Source organism: Zingiber officinale, chromosome 2B (assembly GCF_018446385.1).
Source record: "Zingiber officinale cultivar Zhangliang chromosome 2B, Zo_v1.1, whole genome shotgun sequence".
NCBI classification, from domain to species: domain Eukaryota; kingdom Viridiplantae; phylum Streptophyta; class Magnoliopsida; order Zingiberales; family Zingiberaceae; genus Zingiber; species Zingiber officinale.
In genome coordinates, this window is record NC_055989.1 from 83,048,993 (window position 1) to 83,065,535 (window position 16,543).

The 16,543-nt window shown below is 33.8% G+C and overlaps 1 protein-coding gene across 6 annotated transcripts; it reads right to left on the minus strand.

Moving 5' to 3' along the window:
* Positions 1 to 5,470: 5,470 nt before the first annotated feature.
* On the minus strand, positions 5,471 to 8,445 carry LOC122046079. Of its 6 annotated transcripts, XM_042606588.1 has the most exons (5): positions 7,872 to 8,445; positions 7,063 to 7,158; positions 6,187 to 6,293; positions 5,940 to 6,044; positions 5,471 to 5,756 (listed from the first exon to the last, which is right to left on the minus strand). In XM_042606588.1, the coding sequence occupies exons 2-5, from the start codon at positions 7,132 to 7,134 to the stop codon at positions 5,675 to 5,677; spliced, it is 366 nt and encodes a 121-aa protein (XP_042462522.1). In that variant the 5' UTR covers positions 7,135 to 7,158; positions 7,872 to 8,445; the 3' UTR covers positions 5,471 to 5,674. The 6 variants fall into 6 exon arrangements, 3 of the variants coding, with proteins under 3 accessions (XP_042462522.1, XP_042462521.1, XP_042462523.1); XM_042606587.1 differs by having other exon boundaries at positions 7,063 to 8,445; XM_042606589.1 differs by having other exon boundaries at positions 6,953 to 8,445.
* Between the last annotated feature and the right edge of the window lie 8,098 nt (positions 8,446 to 16,543).

Genomic DNA, 16,543 nt, shown 5'->3' on the forward strand with positions numbered 1-16,543 from the left:
GGGATCGGAGCTGGTTCGATCGACCGAACAGAGGGATCGGTCGACCGAACATCCATCATACCTATAAATTGAGGCTCGAAGTCAGAGGCCATGAACAACTTTCTGATAAAAAATTCCTGTTCTGCAAGCGACTCGTTCTCATCTGTGCAGCAAGTTACATCATCCGGATGTGCCGACCTAAGCTGTATCTTCATTTTAGTTGTCGGTAAAATTTATTTTAAGCTTGCATTTGTAATTCATTTAAGCAAGGTAGTAGGGTGTTACTATCTTGCTCCATTGTACGATTTGCTTCTTTCTGAAGAATTTCGGAAAGAAGAGTTATAGTAGTTTGCTCACTGGTGCGGTCAAGGACCGCGAGCCTTCGAGTAGGAGTCGAGCTAGGCTCCGAACGAAGTAAACAAACTGTCTCTATTTACTTTCCGTTGTGCATGACTTTGATTTGAAAGAAAAGAATAGTTTTAAAAAGCGCGATATTCACCCCCCCTCTATCGCTCCAAACGATCTATCAATTGGTATCAGAGTCTCGTTAGCTCTGAAATAACTTAACCATTTTTCAAAGCATTTTAAAATTTTTTTCTTTTCTTTAAGTATATTCTTTTTTCTTCTTATCTTTATCTTTCAAGCACTACTAATCCCAAGGCGAAAGTCTTGGAAATATTTTTCTTTTAAATCTTTTCTTGCAAGAATGTCGATATCATATCAAGAAGGACGAAGTATCTACGACCCTCCACCGTACGATCAAGTCTACTTCAATTCCTGGAGGCAAATGATGGAATGCTTCGTTGGAAGCAACAATTTCGACAACCAGATTGCACTAAGAAAACCTTCTCGAAACTCAGAATCGAACACAAAGGTAATGAATATGTTGATAGATATTTTGCGTAATGAAGTCTTGTGTCAATTAGAAGGTTACAAGAATGCATTCGAGATGTGGACCAAATTGATCAAGCTTCACGAGACTCCGTCGAGGCTAGAAGATGAAGACGAAAGTGAGTTCAAATCCGAGTCTGAATCTGCAGAGCTATCCTCAGAGCCAGATCTAGAAGAACAAGACCAAATCAACTTCATCGTACTAGTGGCTGAGGAGGAGGCTAATCGATCTGAACTCGAGTCAGAACAAGTGTCCAAACTTGAACCTAAGCTCAACCAAATGTTCAAGCCTAAATCCGAAGTGGCAATGATCAAGGGGGAGAATCCTAATGAGGATTCAAATGGTAATATTTTAAATTCTAAATTTAAAGAACACATAACATGTTTTAGTTGCAGAGAAAAAGGACATTACAAAAATAAATGCCCGATGAACCAATCCGCACAACCGGAGGCAAAGGAGGAGCCTAAGCCTAGAGTCCAGAAAAGGAAGGACCACATCGAATGTTTCAAGTGCAAAAAGATGGGACACTACAAATCTCAATGCCCGAAGAGAAGACCCAAGGATTCAGGGGGAGCTAGTATGGTAAATAAATTTAAATTATATGAAAATTTGCATGTTTTAGATCCTTCTTGTTTGAATTGTAATATGAAATTAAAAATGCATGAAAATCCAACATTAAAATTACTTAACAAAAATAATCTAGCTAATAAAAACTTAATTAATTCAAATATAACTAAAATTGACCAAATCAACCAAAAACTTAATCAAGACCCGATTCAGTTAATCAAAGTTTATTTATTCAAGATAATTTGAATTTAAATCAAAATAATAATTATCTAGAATTAAATAACAATAAACATAATTTAACAAAAAAATTTAAATAAAAATAAGAAACTAAACTATAAATCAAAGTTTAGAAAATTAGAAAAACAAAATAATGTTTTGAAAAAAAAAATAATGTTTTGAAAAACAAAATTAATATATTAGAAAACATTATTAATAATCTAGATTTAAGTTATAAATCAAAACTAAATCTAAAACAAAATCTCCACAAACCTAATTATAATCATGTACCTTTTAATTATGGAACATCATAATAATAATAATAATAATAATAATAATAATAATAATAATAATAAGAATAACAATAATAATAATAATAATAATAATAACAATAATAATAACAATAATAAAAATAATAATAATAACAATAATAAAAAAAACAACAACAACATCAACAATAATAATAACAATAACAATAACAATAACTTAATAAAAATAATAATATACAATAACAACATCAACAACACAAACAATTTGTATTATGCTTGACTTGTTTGAATTGTCATGATCATGCATACTTAACTGTTATATAACATGTTACTCATCTTTTCTTAATTTAGAACGGTTAGATGAAAAAGGTTTACCAAACCCTAACAACATAGCATCGGAATGGATTGGGATGATAGTACGTCAAGGAAACTTTGTCGAAGGCATGTCTAGGCTGAATATGGAATTCTACCTGGTGCACTAGACTTAGTGGATCTGACCGAAGCTACCCCAGTCAAACATGGGCTAGTTAGACCAAAATTTAGTATTAAGTTTTTTGGGCAGGAACAGTTTGGAAAGTCTTCAGCAAGTGGTCTAATGATATTCAAGTAGGCCATATGCTTCGCCATTGAACTGAAACTTATCCTTAGGATGCCTGCTTGATTAACCCAAAGCTAAGTTTGAATCTAACATGGGTTCAATAACCTCTTTCAATAAATTCAAATTAATTCAAACTTAACTCAATTAATTCAAACTTAACTCAAACCTAATTAAATTCAAACTTAATTCAAATATAATTAAATTCAAACTTAAATTCAAATCTAATTCAAACCTAATTAAATTCAAACTTAATTCAAATCTAACTCAAACCTAATTAAATTCAAATTCAAACTAAATCAATTCAAACTTAACTCAATTAAATTTAAACTTAATTAATTCAAATTCAAACTTAATTAATTCAAATTCAAACTTAATTCAAATCTAACTCAAACCTAATTAAATTCAAATTCAAACTAAATCAATTCAAACTTAACTCAATTAAATTCAAACTTAATTAATTCAAATTCAAATTCAAACTTAACTCAATTATTTTAAAATTTAATTAAAAATATTTTAAAACTTAATCAAAATTATTTTAAAACTTAATCAAAATTATTTTAAAACTTAATCAAAATTATTTTAAAATTTAATTAAAAGTATTTTAAAACTTAATTAAAATTATTTTAAAACTTAATCAAAATTATTTTAAAACTTAATCAAAATTATTTAAAACAACTTTAAAATAAAACTAAATTAATTAACCCTAATCAATGACTAATAGACATAATCTTTAATGACTATAATCAATAAATTAATTTATCTTTAATATTAAATCAATGATTAATAACACTAACTTAATTAAATTAACTTAACTTAATTCTTATTGAATTTCAACTTTAAATCTTAACCTTAATCATCAAAAGTACTTTAAACTTAAACAAAATTTAATTATGAAATTTATAATCAAAATTTTAATCCCTAATTAATAATAGTACTAAATTCAGTTGAAACTAGCCTTTAAATTATGTTTAAATCAATCAATAATTTAGCAATTATTAAAAACAATTCTTAACCAAATCCACTTAATAACTTCACAATTTCTAAACTAAACATTAATTCAATTAATTCACAAAATAAATGTTACCATCTATTTAACTTACAATAATCAAAGTTTAACTAAAATTTAATTTAAATTGCAACAAACTCAAAATCAATAAAGTCATCTTATACAATTATAGGATTACTATACTTGAAAACTTAGAATGGGTGAGATGCTAAGAAAATTAAAATTTAAATCATTTTTAAATTATTTTGAAAACTTATAAATCTATTTTCTTAAGAAAATATTTTTCAAATCTTGATTGATGATTGATTGGGTGTATATAAATTATTATTGTTCATCGCCTAAGTCTTTAGAACCTTAAGTCAATCATCATCCTTAGATACACATAGAAATGACTTCCTTGTGGGTAATAAGGATATCTAAAAGGAGTGTCTGATTAAGGGGGAGAGACTTGACTGAAGGAAATTTTTTTTTTTCAAAATCTTGCTTTTGAAACATTAAAAAATTGCTTGATAAAACTTCTTTACAAATATTTTTGAAAATTATCTTTAAAATCTCTTAATCAAATACTTTTTGAAAATTATATTTACATACTTATTTAAAGAAATCTGGTTTTGAAATTAACTTAAAAATATTTTTGAAAAATTGTTTACAAAACTCAAAATACTATCTTTTAAACATAGCTCAAGCATTATCTTTTCAAAATCATATTCTTCAAACTTTTTGACAACTTTATGAAAAATCATAATTTCTAAAATACTTTGAATATTCCTTGAAAATAAAATTTTACTTAGAGAATTCCTTTGAGAATTTCCTTGAAAATTACTTAAAAATATTTTTTGACCTCAGCTTTAACAAGGATGCTTGATGAAAACTCTTTTCAAATATTTTTGAAAAATATTCTTGAAAGAAATTCTAAGAAATTTTTGCAAGCATTAAAACTTCTATATCATGGTTTTGCAAAAATGCTTTAAGTCTTGAAATACTTTTTGAGAGATTTTACTTAGTGCATTCTTTAAAATTATTTTGAAAAAGATACTGCAAATTTACTCAATTTTTTAATGGAATAAGGCTTTTTCAAAATCTCTATAACTCGTTTTTGAACACTCTATTATACATCAAATGGGTGAGGGAATACCTTAGGCATATCTTGAAAATATTTACAAGTATTCCATCATTGTTGGTGCAAAACTTAGGGATCCTTAGCAATTAAAGCCATTTATGGAGAGTTCTTTTTGTTGTATGACAAAAGGGGGAGAAGAAGGGTTTAAGTTAGAAATCTAAATCTTTTTGAATTGACCTAACTTAAACATATTTGTCAAACATCAAAAAGGGAGAGATTGTTGGTGCAATCGACCTCCAAGGTTTTAATGTCAGACAAATATGTTTAAGTATGCTTAAGTATGTTTAAGTATGGAGTTTGATCTAGGAAAGTCCTAGTTGTAGGCTAGGCAACACTACAACAAAAATAGCTTTTCGCAGTGCGTAAATTTGCTTTCCGCAGCGCGCATTGCGTGCTGCACAATTAAAAGCTGTTAAAAGTCCTAAATTATTGACAGCATGCTTTGCGCGCTGCGGATAATACTATCCGCGGCGTACTTTGCGCGCCGCGGATAATACTTTCCGCGGCATGCTTTGCGCGCTGCAGATAACATTATCCGCAGGGCACAAAGCATGCTACAAATAATAGTTTCCGCGGCGTGCTTTGCGCGCTGCGGATAATATTATCCGTAGCGCGCAAAGCACGCCGTGGAAAGTATTTTTATACGCTAAGGATAATAATCTACAGCTTATAAATGTACGTTGTTGATAGTCTTAACTATATTAAAAAAATATTAATTTGATGAAAATAATAAACCAAAATTTTACAACAAATTTAGTGCAAATAAATCCACAAAATTAACAAAAGTCATAATTTTTCATTATACCAAAAAAATTTAAAGATCTTAAACAAGATACAAAATCTCTATCAAACTAGTTATTATATAACAACAATTAAACTTACAATCCACACAAATTAGTATATTATGTATCAATCACACAATACTATAAATTTCGATAACCATGCAACCGTGCTTCTTATTGCATCATCAAGAAACTGCATTTCATCATTTGGTCGAATTAGGTCTACCTTTTCCACCAAAACTTTATCAACCCAAACTTTCCAACATGATCCACCAAGAATAACGTGATACACTTTTGTGTTTGGATTTGTGGATGCAATTTGACCTTCTGCAACAACTAATTCATTAGCAGACCAATAAAGCAGCTTACATTTAGTATTAGCACAGATATCTCCACGACTCACATTTCTCAAATTTGACTGTAAATAAACGATACAAAGTTATTAATTCAATCATATATATTTTTATAACAATTTTGTGATTCAGAAATACATAATTTTATGATAATCACCTGAAAAACATGACCAAAATCACCACTTTTTTTTGCACCAATATTGATATCGCTATTGCTACCAAATTCATTCCCAATACTGCTGCAAATATCACCACTAGTAATCTAATTTTATAACCAAATCATGTCAAGGCTAATACAATATTAGAAATTTGATCTATTAAGAATTTGAACATTTCTTAATGCAAATTAAGCCTTCAACAAGATAGCTAATACCATTCATGGTTTAGTCAAAAGCCAAGGATACCCAATTCTTTCGAAGAATATTTTATCATAAACAACATAATCAATCCATCTAGTAACGTTGTCTTCATTAACCATTACAAGCATCTCTATGCTTACTTCTAGGACAACCTGCACATAATAAAGCAAACAAAATGTCATCAAAATCTTGTAGCAGGAAACATGATTTACACTAGTCGGTAACGAATAGTGGATACAAATTGAAGATGACCACATAGAAAACATAAATCCTTAATTATGATTATATAAAGCATCAAGATTTTGCAAATACAAACTTCATTCTCCTATTAGGAGACCGACTCTGTGCACCATTACTCCAAATATCTCTAATGCCAGCATGCATCTATGTTTTTATGTTCCATGCATCAAAAGAAATGAAATGTTTTACAATCAGTATTAGTAGAAGTAGAATATATGCATATGATAGAATATTTCATGAAGCAAATCATTATAATAAGAACCACATCATAAGATGCATTTGCCTGTGATGCATCAAATAGGTTCAACTCTTCATGTGAAAAGTCATCATCAGATAAACATATCACAACAAAAGATAATGAAAGATGAAACTATCAAATGCTCCACATATTTTATGTCAAGTACAAACTTGAATATTATATAACAACTACCAAGAAATTCTAACGCAAAATATTAAGAAAATATTCTTACAGACAAAAAACAAACCTTCATTAGATTTAATGTGGCATCAATAATTAGACAATGTAAAAAATATTTAAAAAATGTGAATGACATTCAAATTAATGTAACACCATTTTCATGAATCCATTCAGAATATCTTGGAACAATCATTGCACCGGGTCAAAGTGCCCTTGGAATATCAAGGCCAAAGGTGGAGTATATAATGAAGCAAGATTGGTACAATTTGATGTTGACACAGCGCTCTCGCTTGATTCCCAAATAGTAGAATGTCTTGATATGCCGAAGGGAACATTTGAACTTGGTCAAGAGTTGAGATCTGTGGTGTTTTGTATTAAATAAAATTCAATGGCAATAAAGGAACCATCAAATAATTGAACTTTGAAATGTATTAGTACGCAACAATAGATAGAATTATGAAAATTAAGTTAATAGAAGTACAGAAATTTTGAAAATGTTAAGGCAATTAAGAATATTTTCCTCATTGAAGAAATAGAAATTTCAAAGAAAAAAAAGTGATCGCAAACTATATCCAATAAAAACACACTCTAATTTTCATAGGTTTAGTCGAAGACCACCTAGTAATTCCATTGATCCATCAAGTTAAGAAAGATGACTCCACCCCACCACTTTCATTGCTGACATAGAAGAGTTATACAGCTTCATCAAGATTCTAACCTATAGCCTGTAAAATACATCTGCAATTAAGGACTTACTATTACAGCACGAGTAAGTGAAAATCTCCATTTGGTGAGTACATAGATCTATCAGGATTTCAAGATTTAGATGCTAGCGGTAGATAAATTTATAGATCTAACAAAATTCTTAGGGCCTAAATAAGAGGTATGGTGGAAGCAAATCCCCATACTAATTACTCCAAAGCACCTCTTTTGTCCAAAGTCAAACGAGAGGTGAAGGCTACACTTACTGGAAAAACGTTCATCAAACAAAAGCAAGATATCTAACTTTACAATCACTGACCACACACACACACACACAAATCTGAAATCAATAAAGGAAGGAATAGGTCACCGTAGTTGAGATGATCCTTTATGGCGATGACATCGCCTTCTGCCTCTAATCGATGGAATCAGGCAGATCGTCCCCTTCTCTCAGCCGGTACTAATTGCTGATGTTCTGAGAGGTGGATCTGAAGTCCGTGAAGAACCTGACAAGTACTCCTCGTTGGTGAGGTCAGCGAACTAGTTCATCGTGAGGCAGTAGGTGTGCTCCCCGTGGTCGGCCATCGAATTGTGCTCTTCGACAATCCGGAGGTTCTCCTTGAAGACCTTGAGTTGATATTCGTCTAGATATTGGTCATTTTCGGCAGGGCGATGCTTGGCCCTCCACTCCAGGTAGAGCATTCTCACTTCCTCGTCGATACAGACAGGGATGACCCTATCTTGCTTGGAGAGGGTGAGGAAGTCCTGACAGGAAACAAAGGAGATGACAACAAGGGCGGAGGACGAGAAGAGAATGAGGAGGACAATGACGAAGGTGGAAACCATGAGCTAAAAAGAGGGAAGAGAGAGGGCTCACGAGGGGCGGCGAGGGTTTCGGCGATGGAGAAGGGTTTTCGATCGGGTGAGATGATACAGGGAATGATTCGGGGCGGGCGAGATAAAAAATATGTCTAAAATTTTTAATAGTGTATTTCGGTGCACCGTTAAAATTTTAATTTTTAAAATTATATAATATTTTTAACAGTGTATTTTATATGCTGTTAAAATTTTAATTTTTTAAATTTATAATATTTTTAACAACGCGTTAAAAGTGTGCTGTTAATATTAATTTTAATAGCATACAATGTTTTGCACGCTGTTATTTGTATAAGTATAATACTATCTACAGCGTACTTAATTGGGTGTGTCGTAAAAAGTATTATTAACAGCGTACCCTAAAAGTGCGCCGTTAATGACGTGCTGCGGAAAGTCATATTTGTTGTAGTGCAAGGGAAGTCCTAGTTGGAGGCTAGGCAAGGAGAGAAATCTCAGTATATCGTGGAAGCCAGGTGGATAGGTCTGGAGGACCTAATCCCTGGGTAGTCGAATACTGAGTCCTAGTTGTAGGCTAGGTAAGGGAAATCTCGGTATGTCGTGGAAGCCAGGTGGATAGGTCTGGAGGACTTGATCCCTGGGTAGTCGAATACTGAGTCTTGATGAGTGAAGCCAAGTGGAGAAAATCCTAGGGGATGATAATCTTAGGTAACGAGAAGTCTTGGAGGAATGAACTCCAAGCAAGGTTGATCGGATGGTTTCCGGTCGACCGTGCGCGGTCGACCGGACCAGCGGATCTCGATAAATCTAGGTTTAGGTTTACCATTGTTTTCTGTATTACTATTATTGCTGTTGGCTAATATGGTATTGCAGGAAAAGTCTTAGTGGATCAGGTGATCAGACACTGAGCAAACAAAAGACCAAACATGTCTAGAGGATCATGTTTGGCAGGTAAGTTGAGGTATGCAACTGGAAGAGCGACAGTGAGGTCAGGTTCCTAAAGGACAACCTAAGGTCGCTGATCCAACTAAAGAAACCGGGAATGTTTCCAAGTTGAGATTAAGACAGTCCTAACTGTCATACTCATGCATTATATATTACCGTGCTAACCTTTGTGTTGCATGAATACTTTGCTTAATACTGTGTTGCAGGTTTGGCCGGATCGGTCGATCGAACCAGAGGATCGGTCGACCGAACCAAGATGACTCAGTACAGATCAGTTTAATCAGCAACGATCAGATGCAGAAGAAAAATACACTGATCGGTCGACTGAACCTGAGGATCGGTCGACCGAACATCAATATTAAAGGCACAGTAAATGTAGATCACGGGAAATCTCGACGAACAGGGAAGGAGCCTGTTCGATCGACCGAACAGAGGGATCAGTCAACCGAACCATTAAAGTCCAGTTAATGCAGAATATTGAGCCAGCATCAGACTCCAGCTGGAAGGGATCGGAGCTGGTTCAGTCGACCGAACAGAGGGATCGGTCGACCAAACATCCATCATACCTGTAAATTGAGGCTCGAAGTCAGAGGCCATGAACAACTTTCTGATAAAAAATTCCTGTTCTGCAAGTGGCTCGTTCTCATCTGTGCAGCAAGCTACATCATCCGAATGTGCCGACCTAAGCTATATCTTCATTTTAGTTGTCGATAAAATTTATTTTAAGCTTGCATTTGTAATTCATTAAAGTAAGGTAGTAGGGTGTTACTATCTTGCTTCATTGTACGATCTGCTTCTTTCTGAAGAATTTCAGAAAGAAGAGTTATAGTGATTTGCTTACCGGTGCGGTACCAAGGACCGCGAGCCTTCGAGTAGGAGTCGAGCTAGGCTCCGAACGAAGTAAACAAACTGTCTCTATTTACTTTCCGTTGTGCATGACTTTGATTTGAAAGAAAAGAATAGTTTTAAAAAGCGCTATATTCACTTCCCCCCTCTATCGCTCCAAACGATCTATCAACCAAGAACATTATAGCTGAACTCAACAAGGGAAAAAAACTTAATGGGGAAAACTATAAAATCTGGCGCATCAAGATATAGTATGTACTTGAGGAACAAGAAGTTCCGAAAGCTATAAATAAGGTTATGGTAGAACTTGTAAATGGTTCCACTGTACAAAACAGACGAGATACAGTATGTACTTGAGGAACAAGAAGTTCCGGAAGCTGTAAATCAGATTATGGTAGAACCTGTAGATGGTCCCGCTGTATAAAATAGACGAGATCTTGATACCTATAAGGCATGAAAGAAAAAGGACTTCACTGCAAAGGGCATATTGATTAGTTCAATGGTTGATAACCTAGCTTCTGAATACGAGTTGTATCTTTCGGTTTATGCAGTCTGGGTAGCCCTTAAGGATAAATACAATGGAGTAAGTCTGAGCAAACTTTGACAGCTGATTATCAAGTTTGATAACTACAAGAAGCGTTCAAATATTTTCATGGTTCAATACCTTAGAGAGATGCCGAACATGATTCAAGAGCTTAAAACTGCTGGTCATGAGTTGCCCGATGAACAAAAGGTTTAAGTAGTTATTCATTCCCTTCCAAATTCTTGGGAGACCATGAAACAAACCCTAACTAACAATGAGAGTATCAAGACTTTCACTAATATCTCGTGTCATGTAAAATTAGAGGTAGAGAGAGTATAATCCGCAAGGATTTCTAGACTGGCCTATGTGGATGTCGGTTCTGTTAGATCATCTAGATTCAAGAAAAAAAATGGTTCAAGAAGGGGAAGGGAAAGAAGTTGTTGCTATGGAACAAAGCCAAATCAAAAAGAAAGGAAAGAAGGCTAGTGAGAAACTTAAAAGCAAAATTACTTGCTATAACTGTGGTAAGAAGGGTCACTTCTCACAGGAGTGCGCTTAGCCGAAAAAGATAAATCTGAGTATGTCTTTTTTTTCTGAGTATTGTGTTGCTATTTCAGTGTTATTAATTGATTCTTATCCTTTGTGGATTATAAATTCGAGAGCAACCAACCATGTAGCTCAGGAGCGAGTTATATTTGTAGAGTACCGTTGGGTACTAGCTAGCAATAAATGGATCTATATAGGAAACAATACAAGCATTAATGTCAAAGGGGTCGACACTTGCAAACTCATCCTCCATGGTGGTAGTGTTTTGTTTCTACATGATATCCTGAATGCTCCTGAAATTCGACGGAATCTGGTTTTCATTACATATCTTCTTGATTTAGGCTATTATATTAATTTTTACAGCTGATGTGTTGAACTTAAGATTGACTTAGTGTCAATTGGATATGATTTTTAACAAATGGTTTTATGGTTCTAGATATAAAATCAGATGTCAATTGTGCTATTGAGGGTTGTTTTTTGAACATTTCTCTAACTAGTGATGCATGTATAACTGATGAAGTTTGACATGCTAGATTAGGACACATATGACAAGAGCGTATAAATGGATTAGCTAAAGAGGGTCTATTAGGCGCTCATACTAAGATTAACTTGTTAGTGCAGTATGCACTAATAATTAGATTTTGATGTATGAAAAAAGGTTAAAGTTAGTTGTTATGTGATTTGATGCTTTTACCAAGTGTACAGGAATTGATGGGTCTAGTGGATCTGACACTAGGTTGAAGCCCAGTTAGGTTTAAGGACTTGATAACTAGCACGAAGTCTAGATAGTTCAATAAATAGCCTAATATTTGGCAAGAAATCCAGTTAGGTCCGCGGGACCTGACATCTAGGTAAAGTCTAGTTGGGTCTGAGAACCTGACAACTGGCAGGAAGACTTGGTGGGTCAAGAGGTAAGTTAAGTGACTGCAAATGGTAAGTGAAGTAAGTCACTAGAGGAGAGAGATCTAGCGAGGACGAGTCACAGTTGGGGCAGTAGGCGCTGGTCCAACTTAGATCTATATTGGAAGTCTAAGTTGAGACCAAGACTAGATCCTGGTCTTGAGAAGACATGATCTAATAAATATATAAACTAATCATGCATATATTTTTATAACTCCATGAGATCTTTGAATTCTACACACATGGCAACTGATAATGTTGGAGTGTATACTAAAAGCCTAGCTTTTGGTATAAACATTTATCTAGAAATAAGAATCACATTGGTCGAATGTCTACATTTATGATAAATGTAGTTGTTCAATTAATTTATATTGTAGATGACATGGTGTGTGGTGTCACACACAGAAGATCATGTTATCAGTAGCTTATAAATTATAAACAGTAGCTCACGACCATGATGGAAAGGAACAAACCATTGGAAGGTCGTAGTGTAATTAGGTATTAGTTTATCTTGACTATATAATTACACTAGTACACTCAGAGTGTATTGAGTAGGACCATTTGAGGTCGTTTCTTTTATACTGACTTTATAAAGAAACAAAGACCTCGGTTATTATGGAAGTGTGTGCTCTTAATCCTAATGTAATAACAAGCACATATATTTGATATTTATTTCTTTAATTTATCAATGGGTGAGATTTAGTTCGTTGAATCAATAAACCCGATAAGTTGGGAAATGGTATCACTTATAGTGTGTGTTGTTGATTATAGAAGGAAACTGTGTCCTAGAGATACTAGGTTGATAATGTCCTCAAGAGGAGCTCATAAAGATTGTCATGTTAAACCCTGCAGGTGGACTTAGTCCGACATGATAATAAGGTTGAGTGGTACTACTCTTGGACTTAGATATTAATTAAATGAGTTGTCAGTAACTCACTTAATTAGTGGACATTTGATATCTTAAACACAGGAAGACTAACACACTCATAATAAGAAGGAGCCCAAAAATGTAATTTGGGATTGGTGCGGTAGTTCAATGATAATTCTCAAGTGGAATGAATTATCATTGATAAAATTAAGTTGTGTGTTCGGGGCGAACACGGGATGCTTAATTTTATTGGGAGACCAAAACCAATTCCTCCTCTCGGTCCCTATCGTAGCCTCTTATTTGTAGAAGTTTTATACCCACCTATACCCACTAATAAGGGGTCGGCCAAGCTAGGGCCAGCCTAGGTATATTATTGGGTGGCCGGCCCTAGCTTGAACCCAAGCTAGTGGGGCCGGCCAAATTAAATTAAAAAGGGATTTTAATTTTAGTTTTTATTATGTGGAAGAAATAATTTTTTAAAGAGAATTAAAATTAAAATATCTCTCTTGTAAAAGATCTACAAAAGATTAAAGAAAGAGATTAGATCTCTTTCCTTATTTGTAGATTGATGAGTTATTTTATTTTCTCTTTAAAAATTATCCACATGTTGATAAAATTAAAATTATAGAAATTTCCTTTATCAACCATGAAGAGATTTTTAAAGAGAAATTTTATTTTTAAAATTTCCAGAAACAAATTAGGAAGTTTTAATTTGTTGATTAAAACTTGTCTAATTTATTTCCTCTAGAAGTGGCCGGCCATTAGAGATTAAATTGGGAAATTTTATTTAATTTTTCTCAATTAAATCATGTCAAGGAAATTAAGAAAATTTTATTGTAATTAAATTTCCTAATTTGCCTAGGCCAAGGAATATAAAAGAAGGGGTGAGGGTGTCTTCACAAGACACAACATCTATTATTCCTCTCCCTCTTTTGTTCCTTGGTGTGGCCGGCCAACCTCTCCCTCTCTTCCTCTTGTGGTGGCCGAACCCTACCCTTCTATTGGAGCTCTTGTGGTGGCTGGATACTACTCGGAGAAGAAGAAGAAGAAGGAGAGAAAGCTAGCATCTCTTGGAGCTTGGTTAGTATTTTGTTTTTCTTCCTTGGTGAAGCTTCCTCTTTGTTGGCCGAACCTAGCTAGGAGGAGAAGAAGGTGATTGGTGGTTTCTCGTCTCGGAAGATCGTTGCCCACACAACGTCCGAGGTTAGAAGAGGAATACGGTAGAAGATCAAGAGGTTTTTCTATAAGGTATAACTAGTAAATTTTATTTCCGCATCATGCTAGTTATTTATGGAAATAATACCAAATACAAGAGGCTTACGTTCTAGAATTTCGAATATGTTTTTCGAAGTTGTGTTCTTTTGTTTCTTTCTTTTCCTTGTGATTTGATTATTCTCTTTGGTTAACCTAAAGTTATTTTAGGAAATTAAATATTAGCTTTCTATTAAAGGTTTTGTCTAGTCGGTGGTGGTTGCTCCCATATCCAAGAAGGCCATGTGCCTCGCCATGACTGGGAACCTTTATGGAAATTAATATTTAATGGAATTAATAACTTAAGGAGACTTGGGTCGAACGTGTTAAGTTCCGCAGAGATCCAAGTCAAAACCTAAAAGAACAAATAGATTAAGTTTTGGATCAAACGTGTTAAGTTCATGCGATCCAAAATTTAATTTAAAAGAACACATGGTAGCTAGGAAAGGTTCGACCTTTGTACAAAATTTTTACAATGGAACCTATAGGTTTTCCGAGTAGCAACCAACAATTGGTATCGAGCTAGGGTTTTGCCTCTGTATTTTGTATTAGTTTAATTATGCACATGTCATACATAATTTTGGCGGGTTAATAGTAGGATGTGCTAACTTTGTGGATGCAGGATCCAACTATTATGGCTTTTAGTTATTATGTGTGTGATTGGACCCTTGGACATGTCAAGGGCATTTATCCGTGTGTGCATGATTGTATTAAAATACAGGAGTCGTATTTAGTTTTATTAGGATTTTATTTTGATCTAGATACATGTACATTCCTTTTATGGAATATAGGATCAAAATGTAAAATTCTATGTATGTCGCGGATCGAATCTTGCAAAGCGTGGAACCTTCTAAGGACCAGGTGCAATGGAACTAGTAGCAAGATGGATGCGACAGCTAGACCCGATGGCGGTGGCCAAATATGGCAGCAGCTTGGGATGACAACACACGGAGGATAACTAGAGATAAAAGCCATAATAGTTGAAAATTAGATTTTCTATTTATTGCTTTTATATTGTGTGTGTGCATGTTAGTATACATGACTAGTAGGCTAGCATAGTTAAAATTCCTCGCTTATAAATAACTAAGTGGGAGAGGGATTTTAAATAAATCCCATGGTCTCCATTATCTGGTTTGTAAGTGATGCAAACAAGCTTGCGCGTTGGCTCGAGTGCCTTCCTCCATAACGGATGAGCTTGTTTGTGGATCACTAGAACAGACTTCCATTTTTGGATGACTATAGGAAGTTAATTAAGAGCGTGTGATCTTCCCCAACGGAAGGGGCATAATCTTATTAATGGACTTAGTGTCAAGTAATGGTATACACTTAGACACATCTAATAGTATCCTCCCCATCGAGTCACCGCTATTATTTGTGTGACCAAATGAAACCAACTATTAATTTGTCATAAAACTAGGTTGACAAGATAATAAAATTAAAGGGTTAAAACCCTCTTACAAATGATTGATTTTGTATACGTCCACACTAACGTGGCATACAAAATTAACGGTGTTTGAGATAATTTTATTTGTCATAAAGATACGTTGACAAGATAGTTAATGGGTAAAACCCTCCTTTTACAAATGTTGAATTTGTATACGTCCACACTAACGTGGCATGCAAAATTCACGGTGTTTGAGGTGTTGGTGAATTTAAATAATATTATTTGAGGAATCAATATTTTTTTTAAATTCAAAAGTTTTTGACCAAATATTTGATCAAAGACAGATCAACTATTAATTTTATTCGTCATAAAGTAAAGTTGACGAGATAATAAAATTAATGAATAAAATCTCCTCTTCGATTTTGTATACACAAAATTCATGGAGATTTTAAGGAGTTGATCTTGACCAAATATTTTTATGATTCTTAGGATGTTTGTCAATCCCTAGTAGTCATACTATAGAACAAGACTTATTAGTCCCAATTGTAATGATTGAAAATAGGACTTGGACATTAAGGTAGACTGTCTTCTTAGAACTAAGAACAATTTAGATGTATTTAATTCATTAGTTGAAACATGTTTAGTGGTGTTATCTACCAAAACCTGGAGTGTAGATACAGATGCCATTAATCATGTCCGCAATTCATTGCAGGGTTCCAGGAAATCCGGCAACTAAATGAAAATTAAAACACCGTCCACATGGGTAAAAGTGGTAGCTGTTGCAATGGGAGATGTTTATCCTTTGATAAGAATAAAATATGGATTTTAAGTAATTGTCTTTACGTACCAAGTTTAGAAAGAACCTGATTTCAGTTTCTAAACTATTATAGATATTGTGTCTATTTTGATAACAAAGTTGTTATCAAGAAAAATAGGGAAGTTATC